At 40.1% G+C, this 24484-nt stretch overlaps 1 protein-coding gene across 1 annotated transcript in view; it reads left to right on the forward strand.

The window, feature by feature from the left end:
* The window catches only part of PHF20 (PHD finger protein 20), a 132549-nt gene that overhangs the window by 63185 nt on the left and 44880 nt on the right, over positions 1-24484 (forward strand). Inside the window, exons 8-10 of the mRNA XM_081097054.1 lie at positions 1357-1470; positions 2196-2384; positions 2893-3072. Of these exons, the coding sequence (XP_080953180.1) occupies positions 1357-1470; positions 2196-2384; positions 2893-3072 (483 nt within the window). The remainder of the gene's footprint in view (positions 1-1356; positions 1471-2195; positions 2385-2892; positions 3073-24484) is intronic.

Genomic DNA, 24484 nt, shown 5'->3' on the forward strand with positions numbered 1-24484 from the left:
TATATTATAGACTTGATTGGGACAGGATCTGAGCTATTTAAGGAGAGTTGTTTGTGTTTAATCTGGAATGTGTGTGACCTCCAAGTTCCCACCACTTGGAACAAAATAACGTTGGTACATTGGGAAAGTTGAACACAGGAAGAGCCAAGGAGTTCAGCACTCTCATCTTGTATGCTTCCTCAGAGCTCAGCCTTGTCTCTTGTTTGGCCATTTGAGATGGCACATCTGAAGCTAGATGAGTCTTCTCTCCCCTCCCTCTACCCTCCTTTCCTTTCCTCTTCGCTTCTAATTTCTTTCCTTTCCTCCTTCCTTTTTATCCTTCTCTCTCCTTTTAACCTTCATCAGTCCCCTTAGCCCTGCCTTTTCTCCAACACTTCCCAATGTCTTACCTTTTGTTTTTTCTTCTACTTACCTTTTGGAATCTTATCTTTCCTGATTGGGGAAGAGCTTCTTAAGTATTAGATTTAAAAATAAAGAGTACTCTCTGAGGGTTTAGTGTTTGCACTGCTAAATCATGTTAGAGCTGGATTTGCTAGTGATCAGCAGTCTGGCCTGGAACTTTGACTGTCAAATAGAATAGCCTCCTGAGATTTTTCTGGAATTGTATTTAGGGTTATAAATTTTGACATTCTTTTTAGTCTCTCAAAACTAGGATCAATGCCAAGCTAACTAATTTAGCAAGTAGAGATTGAAAACAATCAAGCTGTACTTCCAGGGTTCACATTTTATGAATCAGCCTGCATGGTAGATTTTCAGAATATTGGATAAGTCAAGTTTTGATGAAAAGATTTGATGCTGTGCCCTAGCTGGGTAGCTCAGTTGGTTAGAGCATCTTCCTGATACACCAAGGTTGTGGGTTCGATCCCTGGTCAGGGCATGTACAAGAATCAACCAATGAATGCATGAATAAGTGGAACAACAAATTGGTGTTTCTTTCTCTCTCCTTCTTCCTCTCTCTCTCTAAGAATCAGTAAATAAAAAAATAAAAAAGACTTGATGTAATAAAAATGACTTTAATATTGCTCTTGCACTTTCATATTATAAAGCAGTCATATTGGGATATAGTGTTTTAAAGAGGGGGTTTCAGGAGAGAAGTATATGACTAGAGCTGGGTCATGAATGTCCCAGCACCTTCCAAGGAAATAATTTCTCACCCATTTCAACCCTCCCCCCACCCATCTTTAGCTTAAGTAAGAATGCTCCTTGGTCTGTTTGTCATGCAAGGATGTGTGTGTGTGTGTGTGTGTGTGTGCGTGTGTGTGCGTGTGTGATATTTATACCTAACAATGAGGATTGGAGCACTCAATCCTCATTGTAATTACATTCCTTGTTTGTGTGGTTTTATTTACATTGTAGCTGTGGATTCAAACTCTCAAACTTTGCAACCAATAACATTGGAATTGAGAAGACGAAAAATATCAAAAGGAAGTGAAGTTCCATTAAAACGTCCTCGGCTTGACAAAAATTCATGTGAGTCTTCAGTCTGTATATGTGTGCTTAGTAGAACTTGGCTTCAATTGGGTTAGCCTCCTCTGTATCCATGTTTCCCCTATGCCCTGTAGGCTCAAAGATGTGTCCTTGATTGTAGGATCTAATGTGAGTGGGATGTGATTGGATCAAAAGGAGTTTTGCTAGAAGAAAAATAAATCTCAAAGCATGAACTCCATTAATGTTGGGTTCAGTGGTGTCATTTCCATACCCATAAACTACATTTGATTTGAATTCCACTGGAAATTTAATGACTTAGGAAGGGATGGATTTCATATGCTGAGTGAAACTTTAAAAATACTATTTATTGATTTAAAAAAATCCTGTTGGCTCCAAAAATGATTTGTGATGGCTCTAAGGCTCTATAAACCTTATTGACTTTGAAAGTCAGTACATAGACTTTTATGGTAGAAAGCTCCAACATAGAACTTAGTTGTTAAGATTGGGACATGACATTAAGATTGGGACATAATGTTGGCACATATTTGTAGACTATGAATCCTTAAATAAAGGAAGTTCTATCCTGGCAGAGTGACTGTGCCTTTACTTATAGCCATAAACCAAGGAAGAATATTTCCTTTAATCACTGGTCTAATATTCCAGAAGTCTCTGTAAAGCCCTTATGGAGGACAGACAGCTTAGAAATCTGTAGTAGCAGAGTTATTTCTTCTGGTCTCTTGACTATAACTCTCTTTAATGGTTTATAGCCCAGGAAAAGTCAAAAAACTACCCAGAAAACACTGACAAAGACTTATCAAGGAGACGTTCCTCCAGGCTGTCCACAAATGGGACCCATGAGATCTTAGATCCTGACTTGGTTGTATCAGATATGGTTGATACAGTTAATACTGATTCTTTGCAAAATACATCATCCAGTTCCAAGGAGTCTGAAGAAGGTAAGTCAAATTCTGCTAAGGAATTGTATTCCCAACCTGATGCTTGTCCGGTGTGAACCAATCTAAATCTTTGGTACTACCTTCCACAAGTTTTAGGTGGTCTTAAAATCAAGTTATTGAATGGGCTGCAGTGTTTTTTATTGTTCTTCACTGATAACTTTTTGAGATTGGTTTTCCTTATATACATCTGAATATTGGGTTGGATGTACAATACTTGAAGAGCCCTGCCCTCCTCTCTCTGTCTTTCTGATGCCATCTCATTCCAGTGCCTGTGCTTTGTTAGTTAATGCTTCTGACAAGTCCTCCCTTCACTGTAGCTTCTTATTAGCCTTTTTGAGATGTTCCAGCCCTGGCTATATGTGCTAGAGCCTGTGAATCTATTCTTTTATGCTATGAGATGAATGGCTTCCTGTAAAAAGTTCCTGGCTTTCTTAGTCTGTTGAAGTACTTTTGGTACCCAGATTATATACATGTATATGCTTCCCATATACTTTTTTTTTCCTTCCAGGTCAGTTGAAATCTCCTTTGGAAGCTGGCCAGATCTCATCTGCACTAACTTGCCACTCCCTGGGGGATGGATTGGGGGTTACAGACTTGGAGTTGAACTGCAAGTCAATGGGAGAAAACGCTATGAAAACAGAACCGGCTTCTCTCCTTGCTGAGTTTCAAGAGATTTCTACTGTGGCAGGTTCATATTCAGAGTTAACATAATTCTCTCCTAATATATACTTTTGATTGTGAAGTATAATTAATGGGTTTTTCTAACCTTTTATTAATATTCTCTTATTTTAATGTTATATCTTTTCATTTCTCATATTGCTAATTTGTGTTTTCTCTTTTCTTGATTAGTATGATTAGGGGCTATCAGTTTTGTTTGATAGTTTCAAAGAACCAACCTATTTTTCTCTATTTGTCTTTTTAAGGTGTCATTGATTTCTGTTTTGACCTTAATTGTTTTCAGAGTTATGCATTTTCCACTAAGCACTGCTTTGGCTGCATCCTACACATTTTGTTATGTTCTATTTTCATTTTCATTCAATTCAAATATCTTGTGACTTATTTGTTTTCCATGGGTTACTTAGGGCATGTGTTTCATTTCTAAGTAATGGGGTTTTTAAAGAAACTTGCTGTTATTGATTTCTAATGTAATTCCATTGTGGTCAGAGAATGTACTCTGTCAATTTTGCTTCATGTATTTTGAAGTTCTGTTACTAGGTGCATACACATTAATAATTGTTATGTCCTCCTGATTAATTGCCCCCCGTGTAATATGAAATATCACTTTGTTTTTGATAATAGCATTTGACTTGAAGTTTGATATTAGTGCAGAGGTACTTACTGTATGCCTGGTATATTGAACACTTTCTGTTAACATAAGTGTGTTTTTAAATTCAAAGTGTGTCTTTTATAGTTATAAGTTTTGCTTTTAACTGCAATGTTTAGTCTATTTACATTAAGTATAATTTTTTAAAAAATATATATTTTATTGATTTTTTACAGAGAGGAAGGGAGAGGGATAGAGAGTTAGGAACATTGATGAGAGAGAAGCATTGATCAGCTGCCTCCTGCACACACCCTACTGGGGATGTGCCCGCAACCAAGGTACATGCCCTTGACCGGAATTGAAACTGAGATCCTTCAGTCTCCAGGCCGATGCTCTATGCACTGAGCCAAACCAGCTAGGGCTAAGTATAATTATTGATATGGTTGTTTTTAGTTCTACTATTGGCTTTTTATTTTCTGTTTATCCTCTCTGTTTTGTTCTTTTCTGTTTGTTTGTTTTTTAGGTTAATTGAATATTTTTTTCAGAATTCCATTGTAATTTATCTATTAGCTTTCACTTCTTAGCATTTGTTTTAGAAGTTACTCTAGGGATTATGACATATATCCTTAACTTTTCACAATTTAATTAATATTGAATCACTTTATGTAAAATGTTGTATAGTTCCATTTACCCCCCTTTATGCTGTAGTTGTCATATGAATTTTATCTACACATACTACAAAATTCACAGTATAATATTATAATTTTTGCTGTAAGCAATTATATATTTTAAAGAAGACAAACGAGATAGTCTTATTTATGTACATGGTTACTATTTTCAGTGTCTTTCTTCCTAAAGATTTCTTTCAGCCTGAAAAATTGCCTTTAGTTTTTCTTGTAATACAGGTTTCCTGTTGACAGATTGTGTTGATTTTTGTTTATCTGAACATAACTTGATTTAACTTTCATTCTTGAAGGATATTTTCACTGGATATAAGATTGTGGGTTTACAGGTTTTTTTGAAGTACTTTAAAGATGTTATTCATTGTCCTCTGGCCTCTATTATTTCTGACGGGCAGTTAGTGATCATTTATATCAATGTTTCCTTGTTTGTAATGTGTTGTTTCCTTTTTAGCTACTTTCAAGATTTTTCTCTTTATCTTTGTTTTTCAGCAGTTTGACTTGTTTAGGTTTGTTTTATTTTTGTACTTTTTGTGTGTGTGTGTGCTTTTTTTTTTTTAGCAGTTTGACTTGTTTAGGTTTGTTTTATTTTTGTACTTAACCTGCTTGACTTTCATTTGAGCCTGATCATCAAATTTGAGCCATTATTTTTATGAATATTTTTTTTTCTCTTATTCTCTCTGTCTTCTACCTTGTGAATTTACATTAGACTTCTGTAAATATGCTATGTTAGACCTTCTGGTTAACGTAGCAGAATAGCTCTTTAAAAATAGTGTACTCAGGTATTTACTACTGGATCATCCATGGTTCTATAGGTTGGTCTTTTGTTCCACTGAGTCAGAGTGTTGTGCCTTAGTCTCATGGATGCAAGTGATCTCGCTTTTCTTGTTGAGTCTCCTCTCTGTGGCAGAGATCCTCTCCTCCCAGCCTTCTTTTCTGTCATGTGGGGGAAATTACTAGAATTAATGTACAAATGAGGTGGAAATTTAATCTCAGAGCTTAGTTGTCTGCTTTGGTAGGGAGAGCTCTAGATGAGTGGTCGCCAACCTTTTGAACCTCACAGACAACCAGTGGTCCGCGGACTAAAGGTTGGCGACCGCTGCTCTAGATTACAGCTATATATACCTTATAACTCAGGAGACTAAGCTCTTAATTATGTTGCTTTAAAGGTGGAAATTGACAATGAATTATTTCTTTTTTTTAATACATTTTTTATTAAGATATTACATATGTGTCCTTATCCCCACGTTACCCCCTAAGCCCCCCCCACCCCCGCTCATGCCCTCACCCCCCCCCCCCCCCGTTGTCTGTGTCCATTGGTTAGGCCTATATGCTTGCATATAAGTCCTTTGGTTGATCTTTCCCCCTTACCCCCACCCTCCCCTACCTTCCCTCCAAGGCCCAACAGTCCAATCAATGTCTCTGCATCAGTCCTTGTTCATCAGTTTATGTTATTCATTATATTCCACAAATGAGTGAGATCATGCGGTATTTATCCGCTCTCCAGTTCCATCCATGCTGTGGCAAATGGTAAGAGTTCCTTTTTCTTCTTCCTCTTTTTTTTTTTTAAAAAATATATTTTATTGATTTTTTACAGAGAGGAAGGGAGAGAGAGAGAGAGTTAGAAACATCGATGAGAGAGAAACATCGATCAGCTGCCTCCTGCACATCTCCTACTGGAGATATGCCCGCAACCCAGGTACATGCCCTTGACCGGAATCGAACCTGGGACCTTTCAGTCCGCAGGCCGACGCTCTATCCACTGAGCCAAACCGGTTTCGGCTTCTTCCTCTTCTTAAAGAATACCTTTCAGCATTTCATATAATGCTGGTTTGGTGGTGATGAACTCCTTTAGCTTTTTCTTATCTGTGAAGCTCTTTATCTGACCTTCTACTCTGAATGATAGCTTTGCTGGATAAAGTAATCTTGGTTGTAAGTTCTTGCTATTCATCACTTTGAATATTTCTTGCCACTCCCTTCTGGCCTGCATGGTTTCTGTTGAGAAATCAGCTGACAGTCGTATGGGTACTCCCTTGTAGGTAACTGACTGTCTTTCTCTTGCTGCTTTTAAGATTCTCTCTTTGTCTTTTGCTCTTGGCATTTTAATTGTGATGTGTCTTGGTGTGGTCCTCTTTGGGTTGCTTTTGTTTGGGGTTCTCTGCGCTTCCTGGACCTGTAAGTCTATTTCTTTCACCAGGTAGGGGAAGTTTTCTGTCATTATTTCTTCAAATAGGTTTTCAATATCTTGCCCTCTCCCTTCTTCTGGTACCCCTATAATTCTGATGTTGGTACGCTTGAAGTTGTCCCAGAGGCTCCCTACACTATCTTCATATTTTTGGAATATTTTTTCTTTTTTGGTTGGGTATTTTTTGTTTCTTCGTATTTCAAATCTTTGACTTGATTCTTGGGATCCTCTTGTCTGCTGTTGGATCTCTGTATATTCTTCTTTTTTTTTTTAAATATATTTTATTGATTTTTTACAGAGAGGAAGGGAGAGAGATAGAGAGTTAGAAACATCGATGGGAGAGTAACATCGATCAGCCGCCTCCTGCACATCTCCCACTGGGGATGTGCCCGCAGCCCAGGTACATGCCCTTGACCGGAATCGAACCTGGGACCCCTCAGTCCGCAGGCCAAACCGGTTTCGGCTGTATATTATTCTTTATTTCAGTCAGTGTATGCTTAATTTCTAGTTGGTCTTTTTTCATATTCTCCAGGGTCTCACTAAATTTATCGGCGGTTTCCATAAAATTTTTGAAAAACCTTATAAACGTGGCCTTGAACTCTATATCCAGTCGTTTGCTTTCCTCCATCTGTCATTTGTGATCTGTTTCTTTGTCTCCGCATTTTTTTATGCTTCCGTGTTGGTAGAGTGGTTTTATGTGCTAGGTGTCCTCTAGGGCCCAGTGGCTCAGCCTCCCCAGTTACCTGAGGTGGACACTCTTGGTGCACCCCCTCTTTGGCTTTGTGCACAGTCTTGTTGTAGTTATGCCTTGATTGTTGTAGGATCACTGGGAGGAATTGACCTCCAGGCCAATTGGCAGTGAGAATCAGCTGTGTCTGCACTGGGAGAACTTCTGTGCTGGAGACACCCTTCTGGGGCAAGACTTGCTTCAGTGGGGCTTTGGTGCTCACTGAGTCTGCCCCCTGAGTGTGTCCCTTATGGATCTGAGGAGTTGTAATCCAGATGGTCCCCCTCTGACAACTGGGTACACTGGCTCTTGGATCTAAAGAGGTGCTAATTTAGCCTCTGCCTGAGGTTACGCGGCAGGAGCTACGAAGAGATCTGCAGATTCCCCTTCCTTTTTTGGAGTTTGGAGGTGCCCTGATGAGGCCCAGCTGTGAAGCAATGCAAGCTGCTGTGGGGCCTTGGGCCTTCTCTTGGAAGTTCTGGGTCTGTCTGGCCCAGCTGCACTTTGTTAGGTAATTTTCAGGTTGCAAAGGGCTGGGGCATTCATATGCAAAAGCCTCTGCCGCAGCCTGGGTGGGGCGGGGTCTCAGGGAATCAAAGGGCGGAGCAAGCAGCTATGACGGATCCTTAGCCCTGCCCTAAGGGCCCGCGAGTCTCAGTGTCCCGATAATTGCTGCAAGCACCTCTGAGGGAAAGCCGCCCTCAAGCTCAGAGTTCTGCCTGCTTCCAGACAGTCCAGTTTCTCCCAGTATGAGTCCTGGGTCCCCAGAGACTTCCCAGAACCGGAGTTCAGAGCAGTCGGGAGCTTGTGACTTCCTCCCGATTCAAAAAGACAGCCACGTCCTCAGGTGCCAGCCCCTTTCCGTGTGTGGGTGAGCCTCCGTACCTCTGCACTTTACTTCCGGAGCTCCTCTGGCTCTCAGTGTGCTTTTCTTTCCTTCTAGTTGTAGAATTTCCACTCAGCCAGTCTTCCTGTAGTTCTGGATGATGTCCGTTTTGTCTTTTCGTTGTATTTTTGAAGTTGTTGTGGGAGGCAGCAATTTCCCGGTGTTTACCTATGCCACCATCTTAGTTTCTCCGACAATGAATTACTTCTATACCCCTGGAAAGTAGGCTGTGTAGATGAGAGGAGTGAGGAGATTAGGTTAGAGGCTAAATCCAGTGCCTGTTTTTTCTTGTTGTTAATCCTCACCCGAGGATATTTTTTCCTTTCTTTCTTTCTTTCTTTCTTTCTTTCTTTCTTTCTTTCTTTCTTTCTTTTTTTTAAGAGAAAGTGGAGGCGTGGAGGAATGGGGAGAGAGAGAAACATTGATGTGAGAAAGACACATTGATTGGTTGCCTCCCGCATATTTCCTGACCGGGGCCAGGGGTTGAACCTGCAGCCCAGGTATGTGCCCTGGGCCTGGAATCGAACCCGAGATACTTTTGTGCTTGGTCCGACACTCCAACCACTGAGCAACACTGGCCAGGGCCCAGAGCTTGTTTTGAAGTTTACGTATTTTGTGGGATCTTGGGCTACCTCTTTCCAAGACACACACACACACACACACACACACACACACTATCTATCTTTGTTGGTTAATTTAGCAGTGTCTCTGGTTTGTGTAGAGAATAGAAATAAGGTAAAGTGAGGGTGGGACTGGTGAGTCTTTAGGAAAGGAAAATGGAAAGATTTTATATATTCTTTTGCTTTTTTAGATTGCACAGAGGATTCTCTAGGGAATGATACTGAAACCACTGCCCGTTTTTTAAAATTTGTTTTATTAATTTTTATTGATTTCAGAGAAGAGAGGAGAAGGAGAGAGAGAGAGATAGAAACATCAATGATGAGAGAGAATCATTAATCAGCTGTCTCCTACATGCCCCACACTGGGGATTGAGCCAGCAACTGGGGCATATGGCCTGACCGGGAATCGAACCGTGACCTCCTGGTTCATAGGTCGACACTCAACCACTGAGTCACGCTGCCCAGTCCCCACTGTTTTCCAAGAGAATTTTTAGTAATGATAGAGGTCAGATTACCATGAGCTTGTGCTGGAAGGAATAAATGCAGCATGGAACCTATTACTGAAGTAGGCTCTAAGCTTTTTGCTTTGATGACTTAAAAGCCAGAGGAGAAGGAGTTGAAATTGTTCCACTTGGGTAGGCATTTGTTTATGATGTTAAAACACAAATTAGAATAGATGCCCTGAGAAGTTCATTCAGTTCAGGTTATTTTCTAAATGTGGGCCCCAGCCTATTGGGTATTCACAGATAGCTAGGATTATTTGAAAATGGGCTGCAGTCCATCATCATTATTATTTTTTTTAATCCTCACCCAAGGATGTTTTCTCCATTGATCTTTGGACAGATTGGAAGGAAGGGAGAGGGGAAGAAAGAGGAGAGAGGGAGAGAGGGAGAGAGGGAGAGAAACATCGATGTGAGAGAGACACATTGATTGGTTGTCTCCCGCTCACGCCCCAACCCGCGCCAGGGATTGAACATGCAACCGAGGTATAAGTCCTTGAGTGGGAATTGAATCAGAGACCCTTTCATCTGTGGGCTAATGCTCTAACCTTGAGCACCACCCAGGCCCTTTCATTTATTTTAGTCAACAAATATTTAGCAAGTGCCTACTAAGCTCTAGATTCTAGTCTAAGCTGTCTTATTTGTGAATATTCTACATGAAACACAAAATAAACAAGAGAGAAGATCTAGCAGAAATATAGGTTCAATCAATAATTTTTTTTAAAAGCTAACTCCATGTTAGAAATGAGACATTTTGCCATGTGGTCTAGATCAGCAATTTTCAACCTTTTTCATTTCATGGCACGTATAAACTAATTACTAAGATCCTGCCACACACCAAAAAATATGTCTTTTGCCAATCTGATAAAGACTTTGTATAATTTTGATTTCTTCACACCGCATGGCTATTGTTGTGTTGGCTGTTGTCATTCTCTTATTTGAGAATCTAAGGTAAAAGAGTCAGTGCTACTGACTAAATAGTTTTAAAAATTCTTGTGGCACACCAGTGTGCTCCTACGCACGAGTTGAAAATCACTGGAATAGATTAATGATTCTAACCCAGGGGTGGGCAAACTTTTTGACTCGAGGGCCACAATGGGTTCTTAAACTGGACCGGAGGGCCGGAACAAAAGCATGGATGGAGTGTTTGTGTGAACTAATATAAATTCAAAGCAAACATCGTTACATAAAAGGGTACGGTCTTTTTTTTTTTTAGTTTTATTCATTTCAAACGGGCCGGATCCGGCCCGCGGGCCGTAGTTTGCCCACGGCTGTTCTAACCCCTGGAGTCTTGATGTGTTGACAGTTATAAACTAAATAGGAAGTTATTTGTCATTAAAGTATCAAAAGTTATTTACTTTTAAATTAACCAGTAATGTATATAATAGTTTTTTTCAAATTATTTATTTTTAAATTAACCAGGCCAGATTTAGTGTAATGCTTTAGTGGTTTAGCTTTCATGCACTTGAGTAGGAGGGTCATAAGGTTACAGTCATTGTAGTTTGGGAAGTTGTGGTGTCTATGATCTACCATCAAACATATGCTCTGGTGAAAAGTTGGTTGAGAATTCATTTTTCCAGGGGTTAGAAATATGAGTGAGACATCTGGACAGTCCCCTTCTATGTTTCTCAGTCCAGAGGAATGAATAAAACTGCAGGAATCAGTAACACAAGAGAGAAAGTAAGATGGTGTCATGAGCAATACTTAGAAGACTGACAATGATAATATCTGTCTGAAAGTTGAACTCAGGACTCACTTGTTGAGCCCTTACTATATGCCCAGGAGCTCTGCTAACTGTCGAGTATACAAAGATGAATGGGTGCTCTTGGTCTTAGTATTCATTAAGTACTATTTGGATATAACTTTGGGAGAGAGATGATATTTAGGTTGATGCTTTGGAGACAGAGGTGGAAGAAGGTAGCACTTGCACAAGGCCTGGAGGGATGAATAGCAGTTAGGCATTTGAAGGTGGACATGGAGCAGCGTCAACAGCATAATCATAGGTTTTTTTCTGAGACTGTCAAGTGTGCTTTCTGACTTAATTGCAGGCTTCCTGAAGTGAGTTAAGCTGAGCAGGTAAGTTACTGCCAAACTGAGGTCAGTTGCTTTGAGGAGTTTTTGGAACTACTGAAAATGCAGGCTAGGGGAATAGCCCTGAAATGTTCACATAGCTCTCTTGTGTTGATAAGGTTGCTTTAGTCCTATGTAGCTATTCTGTGGCCTTAAGGTATTTTAAAGTATTTTTTTTTCCTGAATTATTTGAAAATAAGTTGCAGATTTTTTTACCCTTAAATACTTTGGTGTATATTTCCTGAAAGCAAGGACATTCTTACCCTGGCTGGGTAGCTCAGTCGGTTAGTGCAGCGGTTCTCAACCTGTGGGTCGCGACCCCTTTGGTGGTCGAATGACCCTTTCACAGGGGTCGCCTAAGACCATCCTGCATATCGGATATTTACATTATGATTCATAACAGTAGCAACATTACAGTTATGAAGTAGCAACGAAAATAATGTTATGGTTGAGTCACAACATGAGAAACTGTATTTAAAGGGCCAGAAGGTTGAGAACCACTGGGTTAGTGCATTGTCCTGATATGCTAAGGTTGCGGGTTCAATCCCCAGTCAGGGCACATACAAGAATCAACCTGTGACTGCAGAAATAAGTGGAACAAATCGATGTTTCTCCTCCCCCTTCCCACTTTCTCTTCCCTTCCCCTCTCTCTCTTAAGTCAATAAAATAAAAAATTAAAGAAGAGGCATTCTCTTATATTACCACAGTGTAATTACCAAAATCAGGACCTTATTTAAACTTGGCCAGTGATTTTACTGTTATCTTTACCTCATTTATGGGAGTGGTCTTATCTTCATTTAGTTACTCTTCTGATAACTTGTTTTTTTATATATATTGATAAATTTGAAAAGAAATCCAGAAAAGTACAAGAATAGTAAAATTTAACATTTATGTCTCCTACTGCCCAGAACTATTGGTATTTGGCCATGAGGTCCTTTTGCTGACCTGCATTGGGTCTGCTTTTTCTGCCCACTTACTACCTCTCCAACTTCATCTTTCCTCATTCTCCTTCTTACTGATTCTGCCCCAGCCACATAGCCTCCTTGCCATTCTGAAAGTACAGTAGTTACACTCTCACCTTTTATTCAGCACACTTTTATTGAATTCCTCTTCTTCCCAACCAGAGCAAATAGATCCATTGGAAGAGTAATTTCATCAGCTAGGTAGTTAGTAATATTTAATTCATTGGCTCATTCAACAATTACTTGAGCAGCATTTCTTATATACTAGAACTTTGAGGGGGTAGAGGAAAGCTGGAGGGGGTTAGGAAAACACACAAAATGAATAACTTATCTTCTTGACACCAAGGAGGCACTTATAAGACTGGATTGTCCTTGGTACTTCTAGTTGGTAAATGGTGAATAGCATTATTGGTTGTTCATTGCCCAGCTTAAATATTTCTAATTTGCCATAATGTTGACAACTATTTTTTCCAAACAAAAGTTCAAGTTAGCCCTATTTTTTGATGCTGTGATTCTTTTTCCAAGATTTCTGTTGGATATGGAAATTTAAAACTCAATATATATGGCCAGATAAAGGATGTTTTGAAAATGTAAAAAAGTACTTTAATATGTTTTCTAAAGTTTTAAAGGGAAATCACTTGTTTCTCATTAATTTTCATCACTGAAAAACATAACAGAATTTAAGGTCATCCCAGACTATGTGGATGTAGTATGGCCATCATTTTTGTCATAAGAAGACAACAATGAAAGATTTTGTTTAATGTTAATTTTAAAAAATATTTTTTGTATTGATTTCAGAGAGGAAGGGAGAGGGAGAGAGAGATAGGGAACATCAATGATGAGAGAGAATCATTGGTCAGCTGCCTCCTGCACGCCCCACACGGGATCAATCCTGCAACCCGGGCATGTGCTCTTGGCTGGAATCGAAACCTGGGACCCTTTAGTCCCCAGACGGATGCTCTATCCACTGAGTTAACCAGCTAGGCAGGGCAATACTAATTCTTTTTTTTTTTTTTTAAACACATTCCATTGATTTTTCACAGAGAGGAAGAGAGAGGAATAGAGAGTCAGAAACATCGATCAACTGCCTCCTGCACACCTCCCACCGGGGATGCTCCCGCAACCAAGGCACATGCCCCTGACCGGAATCGAACCCGGGACCCCCCCCCCCCCCCCCCCCCCCGAGTCCGCAGGCCGACGCTCTATCCACCGAGCCAAACCAGTCAGGGCGAATTCTTTTTTTTTTTTTAATATATTTTATTGAGTTTTTACAGAGAGGAAAGGAGAGAGAGAGAGAGTTAGAAACATCGATGAGAGAGAAACATCGACCAGCTGCCTCCTGCACACTCCCCACTGGGGATGTGCCCGCACCCCAGGTACATGCCCTTGACCGGAATCGAACCTGGGACCTTTCAGTCCGCAGGCCGACGCTCTATCCACTGAGCCAAACCGGTTTCGGCAGGGCGAATTCTTTATAAGTACTAGTTCTTGATGAATTTTCACAACTACTCTCTGAATTAAGTCTTCTGGGACTTCTATTTTATTTTATTTATTTTTTGTGCCCTCCTCTTCCTCCAGGACTCTTATTTATTTTTTTGTGCCTCCTCCTTTTTGTGCCTCCTCCTCCCCCTGTCCCCCATTTATTACTGAGAGGAATACAGATGCCCCCCTTTTTGGGACCCCTAAAGGGTCATTTTGCTGTTTGTTTTTTTCTATAAATTTCAAAGCCAGTACATGCTAGGGAAAATTAAAACCAACTGCAAGAAAAAAGAAAGTCCCCCCTTTATAGCCCTCTCACCCTAGGACTATATTACAATTTGGAGTGTGGTTTTCCATCCTTCCAGATGTGGTTCTGTGCACGTATCAACACACTTATAGCTTTTAAAAAACACAATAATAGACTCATATTCTTACATTACTCAGTGGCTTGCCATTTTCATTTATGTTATTCTTCCATGTTAGTTCATAACTTCTTTCACAATTGCATGTAATTTATCTTATTGTGTGGTATTCCAAAAATGTATTTAACTTAACTATCCTCTGCTGAAAGACATTTAAGTTATTTCTAATTTTTCACTATTAAGTCTCCCTTATTTATAGGCAAAGAGCCTAATATTTACCAAGGAGTGACTTAGCCAGAGTTGTACACTTCCTAGATGGCTGGTGTGGTGATGCATGGTCTCTGACCCCCATCTCCCAAATGAGTGCCTAATGCCATCTGATGAGATGCTGGGTGCTGTGTAAATAAGTTCCTGCCTGAGGGAATTTGTATAGTATGTGATGCTCTTAGGGAAGTTGTACAGCATGTGATATCCTCCCACTGCTCTTTGAAGCAGTGTGTCCACTCTGAGTAAGAAGCTTATTAGTAGGGTGGCCAGTCTTGAAGAGCAGTGTGTGGTACAAGTGATGTCAGCTCCAGACATGGTGATGTCTTTGAAATTCTTTCATTTGAGGGGGGGAGGAATTTTTAAATTTGATCTGGAAAGTGAATGGTGTTACTGGTGTTCCTTTTGGAACAGGGCTTAGTAGTGAGTACAGGATGATCCAAAAAGATTGCTGGGAGAGAGGGGGGGGGTTATTGAAAACTCATTCACCAGGAATGTGTTATGTAAGTAAGCAGGAAGGAGGGCAGTATCATCATCAGGGACATCTAGCAAGGCCCCTTGAGGCCAGGATACTGTTGTATTAGTCATTGTTTAGTAATTTCTGTCCTGAGCTGGTGCCAGTCTTGAAATTTCTAACCTGTGATGGAGTCATGATTGAGAAATCAGTATGAAGGAGGTTCTTGGGCAGCAGGAGGAGGAGCTGGGGAAGGCAAGTCTAGTCCAAAGCAGGAGAAGATTAACTGCTTCAAAAGCAGCTCTGGCATTTGGGGCAGCTTTGCCATCTCGTGGAATGAATGCTCAGTGATTTTTGTGAGGGCTTAGTGCAGAGATTTGCAGTCCAGGGGATAGGGCTTTGCAAGATCGCTTTCCTCCTATTTACATATTCTTAAATTTTTTCCTGCATGTATGTTTTCCCTGCATATACTTTTAAGAAGTTTTTATTTAGGAATAATTTCAGATATATCAAAGTTGCAAGCATAGCACAGAGAATCCCTGCATACCTTGGGGATACTGAGGTTGGTTACAGGCCACTATAGTAAAGCAAGTCAAGCAATAAAGGGAGTTGTAATCTTCTTGTGGAGAATCTTGCCTTCAGTTTGTGAGAAACACAACACTCTCGAAACTGAATAAAGCAAAGCTCAGTAAGACGAGGAATGTGTCTATATATCCTCAATCAAATTCCCTACTTGTTAGCAATTTACCATGTTTGCTTTATTATCATTTTTGTTTGTTTCTTCCCACTTTAAAAAAAAGTCTTTATTGTTGAAAGTATTACATATGCCCCCTTTCCCCCCATTGACCTCTTCTAGCCTGCCTCTGCCCCAGGCCTTTACCACCCTATTCTGTTCTTTAAAGTATTTTTTCTGAATTGTTCACAAACAAGTTGCAGACCTTTACCCCTGAATACCTTAGTACATATTTCCTAAAAAATAAGAATGTTCTCTTACATTACCACCATATAATTATCAAAATCAGGACCTTGTTCCAACTTTATCAGTTGTCACAATAATGCCCTTTATAGCAGAAGTGGGAAAAACTTTTTTTTTTCTTCTGGTCAGGATCTAATCCTGGATGACACATTGTATTTAATTGTCATTTTTTTAAAGTCTCCTTTTATCTGAAACAATTCTTCAGTCTTTCATGACCTTGACATTTCTGAAGAATATGCTGTTCCTCAATTTGGGATTTTCTGATTTATCCTCATGATTAGGTTTAGGTCAGCGGTTGCCAACCAGTAGTCCGAGAGGTCCGAAAGGTTGGCGACTGCTGGTTTAAGGAAACGTTTCGAGCAGCAGTCGCCAACCGGTGGTCCACAGACCACTGGTGGTCTGTGAGGTCCAAAAGGTTGGCGACCGCTAGTTTAGGTTATTCACTTTCAGCAGGATACCATGTAAGTAACATGTCCTTTTCAAGTGTGTTGTATCAGGAGGAACATGGTATCTGTTTGTCCTATTTATTGGTGATGTTAACCTTGATCACTTGTGTAAAGTAGTAGGTATACAGGTTTCTCTACTATAAATCTATTATTTTTTCCTTTACAATTAAAATTTTTCTTTGAGACTTTGTAAATATCTCCTTTCTTTATTAAATGTTCACCTACTATTTTAGCATTTATTGATATTTCTTGCTTGAAACAACTTTATCTATGATGGCTGCCACATGGTGATTTCCAACTCTCATCATTACTTCTACATTTATTAGTTTGTAGTGTATTGTAAGGAAGAGCTTTCCCTTCTTTTTTATTTGTTGTATTTATTAATATCCACATGGACTGGTAGATTCTTACTTTGTTCTATGGGCTGTAATCTGTTTCTTTCATTACTTATTTTAATAACCCATATTGCCTTATATTTGGCCAGTGGGAGCCCTTCAAACTTGTTCCTGTTTCTTCTCTTCTTTGAGCATTTATTTTCTTGCATAACAAGTTGTTTAAAACTCATCTTGTAACTAAACCCTGGATTCAGCTATTTCTTCAAGAAGTTCTGTTTCTTTTAAATGAAGAATTTTGAAACCAAGATCTGGGCGCTGTGTGTGCTCATTGTTCCTAGGGTAAACAGAGAAAATGTGCAAGTTCCTCTTTATCATCTGCCTTCCTAGCCCAAGCCTCTCTCCAGAGGTAACCAATATCAACAGTTAGATTTCTATCCTTCTGGTTTCCTTTCTGTGCATTTTTATATATTTCTCTCCTCTCACCGAGCCCCCCCCCCCCCCCCCACCACCCATGGAGTTGTATACTGGGCAACTTCCTGTTTTCACTTAATATATCTTGAGATCACTCATATCAGTAAGTACAGAGTTACTTCATTCTTTTAAGTGGCTGATTAGAATTACATAATTCCGACTTCTCAAATTTTTTTAACTACTCTGTGAACATTTTTGGATTATTTTCCTTTTTTAAATAAATATTTTTATTGATTTTAGCGAGGAAGGGAGAGGGAGAGAGGGATAGAAACATCAATGAGAGAGTCACGCCCTCTACTGAGGATCGAGCCCGCAACCCAGGCATGTGCTCTTGACCGGAATCGAACCCAGGACCCTTCATTCCATAGGCTGATGCTCTATCCACTGAACCAAACCAGCTAGGGCTGGATTATTTTCTTTAAGCATTTGACTGGACTTGCTGTGAATATTTAAATCTGTTCATGTTTTTCATTTATAGCTTTTGTTATTTCAAAGCTGAGAAAGTTATTCCTTCACAGACCTGAAAAATGTTTTATTCATTATAGTATTTGAAGTACATGTCAAAACAGTTTTAACTACTTGGTTCACATGGTATCATTGCTGACTAGAATACCAACTGTATTAGAGGTTAGTGTTGAGCAAACACAAAACAATGAGAAGTGGCCTAGAGAAGTGACAAATAATAGGATCCAAGAGCATATCCAAGGTGTTAAAGATGGGGTGCAGCAGATAAGTCATTTGTGCCAAGAGTTGATGGCATGTGATCCCTGAGAGCCAAGGCCACCTGGATGCCTTTCTGCATGTGGAGTGAGCTGGGTCTGGATGGACGTGAAGACTTGGCTGAGCCACGGAAGAATGGCAGGGAGAGGGCACAGCATGGGCAGAACTATGAGCTGTGGGAATATGAAGCAGTTGCTGGGGCTAGCAATGGGCTAGGGCAGATGCTGAGGCCTGATTGTGGATTAATGGAAGATGAGTTTAGAAAGCAAGACGGTACTTCGATTGACATGGGATTAGAATGCAGACAGAGTATTACCAATCAGACTGAATATCACCATCATAGTTATCTAATTGTGAGGTTTTGAGGTACTAGCAATGAATATACAAAAAAGGGTGTGTGTATAAATAGGATATTTATTTCTAAGCCAAATTTCAAGAAACATAGTTTAAAAACCCTTTTTAGTATAAAAGTAATGTATGCTTATTGAAAAAGGGAAAATATAAAGCATTACCCAAGTATATAGAAAATGAGAGGGCTTCCAATCCTACTGTTAGGACTGAAGGACCGGAACGACCGGTCAGTAGTTGCTATGATGAGCACTAATTACCAGGGGGCAGACACTCAATGCAGGAGCTGCCCCCTGGTGGTCAGTGCGCTTCCACAGCCAACCTTCCATGGTGCCCCTCCACCCTCTCACCCCCCTGCTGGCCAACCTCCCGTTGCCCCTCCCCCCAGCTAGCCAACCTCCTGCAGTCCCTCCCCACTACCGGCCGGCCCCCCAGCTAGGCCTCGATCTTTGGCCAGGCCAAGTGATCCCACCCATGCATGAATTCGTGCACTGGGCCTCTAGTTTAACAATATTACAGTAAGTATAATGGCTTAAAACATTTATCTTCTCAGTTTCTATGGGTGAGGAGATCAGGCACAGCTTAACTGGATCCTCTGCAAGGCTGTAATCAAGGGGTTGGCCAGGGCTGTGTTCTCATATGAAAATTCTGTTGGGGAAAGATCTGCTTCCAGGCTCACATGGTTGTTGGCAGCATTCAGTTGCTTGCAGGAAGTCAGACTGAGGGCTACAGTTTTTTGCTGGCACTCTCAATTTCTTGTCACATGGGCCTCTTCATAGAATAACTCACAACATAACAGCTTGTTTCATCCAGTTAGCAAGAAAGTGTATACCAACTAGTAAGATGGATGCTACAATCTTACATAACAATCATGAAAGTGACACACTGTCACCGTTGCCTTATTTTATTAGAGGCAAGCTACCAGTCAGTCCTTCCTACACGCAGAGTGAGGGGATTTATACATGGATGTGAATACCAAAAGGCAGGGATTATTAGGAGACGTAGTCTATCCTCCACAGACACCACCAAAAAAGGCAAAAATAAAAGGGAAGAAAACATTTCTCAGGGTTACTATTCTTAAAATGAAATTTAAACCTGTGTATTACTTTTCTCTGTATAGTAGTAATTTGGAATGATAAAGAGCAAAGGGTGATTGTTTGGATTTTGGGCCTGGGAGCCAGAGAGAGCTCTATGTATTGCCAAACAAAAATATGTTAAATATGAGGAAGAATACAGAGCATTTAAATGGTAATACTGTAAGCATTTGCAAATATTGATTTCCATATTGCTTTCTAAAACAGGAATAAATTGTTTTCTACTCCAAGAGTAATTTGATTACCCCTAGTTTTTGAACCAGGCTTACATAAGAATTTAACATCTGTATTTTCTGCCCTGTGTCCTAGTAACTGCTTCCATGTTGACAAGGACCATAGTATCTCAAAAGTGGATGATGTCCCTTAACTGGTGCCACCAGTGACACATGTTCCAAATGAACTTCCTCCCCTTGAGAAATACATACCTGTGAGTGGCACTCTGGACTTACATATACAGTGGCCAGCAGGCCCTTTTGGCAGCCAGTGGCTCTCCCAGTTTCTTGACTATGCTTCCATCACTCTGTTTGTTTTGTCACAGGAACACCTTTCTGGGGAGGAGCATAATGTGAAAATGTAAAAGAATTTTGTTGCTTTTTCTACTGTGAAAATAATATGGCCATTATAAACACATGAGAAAACATGGAGAAGTAGAGTTCTCTGGGGTCTCTCTTATAAGGGTACTAATCCCATTTATAACCTAATCACCTTTCAAAAGTCCTTTCTCCAAATACCATATTTGGGATTAGGCTTCAACATATAAATTTTGGGAATCTATAGTATTATCATACCAGGTATATCTTTATTTCAGTAGATAGTTTGACCACATCTCTCTTGAAATCTATCTGTATACAAGGAGGAAATAGATATATGAATGTGTTGATGATCTGCATAGATGAAATTGAATTGGCTCAGGCAACTTTGCCCACAGTGTAGATTAATTGATTAGTGTCAGCCTAAAGTCTATTCCAAAGGCAGTCCTCAGCTTTGTCCTACTGGATCTTTATCAACAACTTGGCAAAACACCTAAGAATGTTTGGGATTACAGAATCAAGGGTTATAAAATTATTGGAATAAAATAATCGGATGGAGTTAAATACGGGTAAATATAACTTCTAATATATAGTTTGACAAAACTATTTGGGGAACATGGAAATACACTTTAATTCATGTTTTAAAAAGACAACACAAAGTTCAGAGTTTTAATGGCCTAAGCTTGGTACTCCTTAGCATTGTATAATGTGATTATTATTATTTTCTAATCTTTGGCTGCATTTGTAAAAGTAAAATGTCCTAAAAGGTGGGGATTATAATCTCACTGGTTTATAGCAGGTATTGGATTTCACATTTTTAGAAGAATGTAGACAAAACTGAGTGCTTACTAGGATGATGTGTCTCCCAGCCAGAGTTTGTGAGTGCTGGTCAGAGGGATGTTTTATTTGGTTGATAATTATAATTATCAGTTTTGTCTACATTCTTCTAAAAATGTGAAATCCAATACCCGCTATAAACCAGTGGGATTATAATCCCCACCTTTTAGGACATTTTACTTTTACAAATGCAGCCAAAGATTAAAAAATAATAATCATCACATTATACAATGTTTCCAGCTATGTTTCATAAATGACACGCTTATTTTCTAAGATGTATTTTATATTAGAAACTAGAGGCCTGGTGCACGAAATTGTACACAGGTGGGGTCCCTCAGCCTGGCCCATGATCAGGGCCAATTGGGGCCTTCTCGCCCAGTCCCAATTGGGGCTGATCCCCAGGGGGAGGAACTGCAGGAGGTTGGCTGTGGGAGCGCACTGACCACCATGGGGTAGCTCCTGCATTGAGCGTTTGCCCCCTGATGGTTAGTGCGTATCATAGCGACTGGTGGACCAGTCGTTCGGTTGACCGGTCGTAACGGTCCCTTAGGCTTTTATATATATAGATGGCCTGCTTTGGGCCAAGACATGCTATCTATAACCCTCTCTCTAGCTCTTTGAAATAGATGTTGTTATTACCTTTATAGATCAGAAACTGAATAATCAGAATATTTTAAAAATGTACACAGCTTATTTATACAACCAATGAAGGGTAAAGTTGACTTTAAAATTGGCCATTTCCATTATATAGCATACTGCATCTGGCATGAGCATGCACTGAAGGTGGGAGTGGTAGTGACTTCTGTTCTTCTGCCTATGAGCAGGTTAATTCCTGAAAGGCTATTCATAAGTTACATTTGTTCATAACCCCAAAATAGTACTCTGTAGTAATAAGACACTGAAATGCCAGATACTTTTCTAGGATCTTTGCATGTAATTTATTTAATTCTCTCAACTCAGTGAAATTATCATTATTATCTCCATCCTGCACATGAGGAAACTGAGGGAGGAGTAAGTAGAAGACTCAGGATTTGAACCAGGTTGTCCAGCTGCAGAGCCCACTTTTTTTAAAATTCTCACCCGAGAATATTTTTTCCATTGATTTTCAGACAGAAAATCAATGGAGGGTGGGGTGGGGGGAGAAAGAGAAAGAAAGAGAAAGAAAGAACATGGACGTGAGAGAGACACATCGATTGGTTGCCTCCTGCAAGCACCCCAACCAGGGATGGAGAGTGAACCTGCAACTGAGGTATGTGCCCTTGACCAGAAATCGAACCCCCAACCCTTTAGTCTTTGGGCTGACGCTCTAACCACTGACCATATGTTTTTATTGATTTCAGAGAGGAAGGGAGAAGGAGAGAGAGATAGAAACATCAATGATGAGAGAGAATCATTGATCGGGTGCCTCCTGCATGCCCCTTATAGGGGGTTGAGCCCACAACTTGGACGTGTGCCCTGACCGGGAATCGAACTGTGTCCTCCTGGTTCGTAGGTTGACTCTTAACCACTGAGCACACCAGCTGGGCTATATATATATTTTTAAATATGTTTTTATTGACTTTTTAGAGAGAGAGGAAGGGAGAGGGATAGAGAGATAGAAACTGAGAAACATCGATCAGCTGCCTCCTACACGTTCCCTACTGGGGATCGAGCCCACAACCTGGGCATGTGCCCTGACTGGAATCAAACCAGGGACCTCTTGGTTCCTGGGTTGAAGCTCAACCACTGAGAAACACAGGCTGGGCAGTAACTTTTTTTTTTTTTTTAATATATTTTATTGAGTTTTTACAGAGAGGAAAGGAGAGAGATAGTTAGAAACATCGATGAGAGAGAAACATCGACCAGCTGCCTCCTGCACACTCCCCACTGGGGATGTGCCCGCAACCCAGGTACATGCCCTTGACCGGAATCGAACCTGGGACCCTTCAGTCCGCAGGCCGACGCTCTATCCACTGAGCCAAACCGGTTTCGGCGAGGGCAGTAACTTTTTATAAAATTGGTTCAAAGTTCTTATTTTCAACTCTTTTCATATATAGACTTTAACATTTTAATTTAAAAATTATTTTATTTACATATAATTGGTATATTATTAGTTTAGGTGTTGAATATTGTGATTTGACATTTTATGCCTTGCAATGTGATCATTCCACTAATTCTAGTAATCATCTGTCACTGCAAACCTAAGACTATATTATAGGCTATATTCTCCTTTACCTTTTACACTCATCCCCATCTTCTTCCCTCTGACAATTATCCCTTTGCTCTCTGTTTCTCTGTGTCTGTTTTTGTTTTGTTTTGTTTGTTTCTTTTTTTTTTAAGATTTGTATTAAGTGAAACTACAGTATTTATCTTCCCACTGACTTATTTCACTTGACATAATACCCTCTAGGTCCATCCACCCATGTTGTTGCAAATAGTAAGATTTCATTCTTTATTGTGTAATATTTCATTGTTTATATATACCACATCTACTTTATCCATTCATTATATTGATGGACACCTAGGTTGCTTCCATATCTTGGCTGTTGCTGCAATGAAAATAGGGGTGCATATATCTTTTGAAATTAGGTTTTTTTCATTTTATTCAGATAAATACCCAAATGTGGAATTGCTGGGTCGTATGGTAGATCTATTTTTAGTATTTTGAGGAACTTTATACTGTTTTCCATAGTGGCTGCACTAATTTGCAGTCCTATTAACAGTACACAAGGGTTCCCTTTTCTCCACATCCTCGCCAAAACATTATTTGTTGATTTTTTTTTTTAATGACAGCCATTCTTTCTAGTGGGAGGTGTTATCATTTGCATTTCCCTGATGATCAGTGATGTTGAGCATCTTTTCATATGTCTGTTGGCCATCTGTATGTCTTCTTTGGAGAAATGTCTTTCTTTTCATGTCCTCTCTTCACTTTTGGATTGAATTGTTTATTTTATTTTTTGATATTGAGTTATATGAGTTCCTTATATAGTTTGGATATCAACCCCTTATTGGATATATCATTTACAAATATATTCTTCTATTTAGTAGATCCTCTTTTTGTTTTGTTGATGGTTTCCTTTGCTGAGGAGAAACTTGGTATTTCATGAAGTTCCATTTGATTATTTTTGCCTTTGTTTTTCTTTTTTGGGGGGACATAGCCAAAAACATATTACTCAGACTGATGTCAAATGGTTTGCTCCTATGTTTTCTTCTAGGAGTTTTATGGTTTCAGGCCTTACATTTAAGTCTAATCCATTTTGAGTTTATTTTTGTATCTATATATATAAAAGCCTAAGTGACCATTACGACTGGTCGACTGGTCGCTACGATGTGCACTGACCACCAGGGGGCAGACACTCAATGCAGGAACTGCCCCCTAGTGGTCAGTGAGCTCCCACAGCGGGAGCGCCACTAAGCTGGGCTCATTGCTGGCGAGTGCAGCTGTGGCAGCAGGAGCCTCTCCTGCCTCCACGGCAGTGCTACTGAGTGGCGGTGGCGGCTGGCACAATGGGGCCATGATGAGCGGGAGTGGCATGGTGCCTGGCCCTGGCTTGGTCTCCTCCCCAGCCGACTGCCACTTGGCACACTGCTACATCCCTCAGGGGATGTCAGACTGCCGGTTTAGGTTCGGCCTGCGGGGATCAGGCCTAAACTGGCTGTCCGACATCCCCCTAGGGGTCTTGGATTGCTAGAGGCCTCTAGTATGGTATAAGAAAGTGGTCCAGTTTCTTTCTTTTTTTTATGTATCTGTCCAGTTTTCCCAGCACCACTTGCTGAAGATCATTTTCAATTCTTAAAATTTTCTTAAATTCAAAGATGTTTGTATTTTACCATTCTTCTTTTTTTTTAAGCATTCTTCTTTTGCATTATAAGTAAGTTTTCACAAATGTGGGCTTCAAATGAAAGTCAAA

The sequence above is a fragment of the Myotis nattereri genome (genome assembly GCF_964212035.1).
Source record: "Myotis nattereri genome assembly, chromosome: 8".
Lineage (NCBI taxonomy): Eukaryota > Metazoa > Chordata > Mammalia > Chiroptera > Vespertilionidae > Myotis > Myotis nattereri.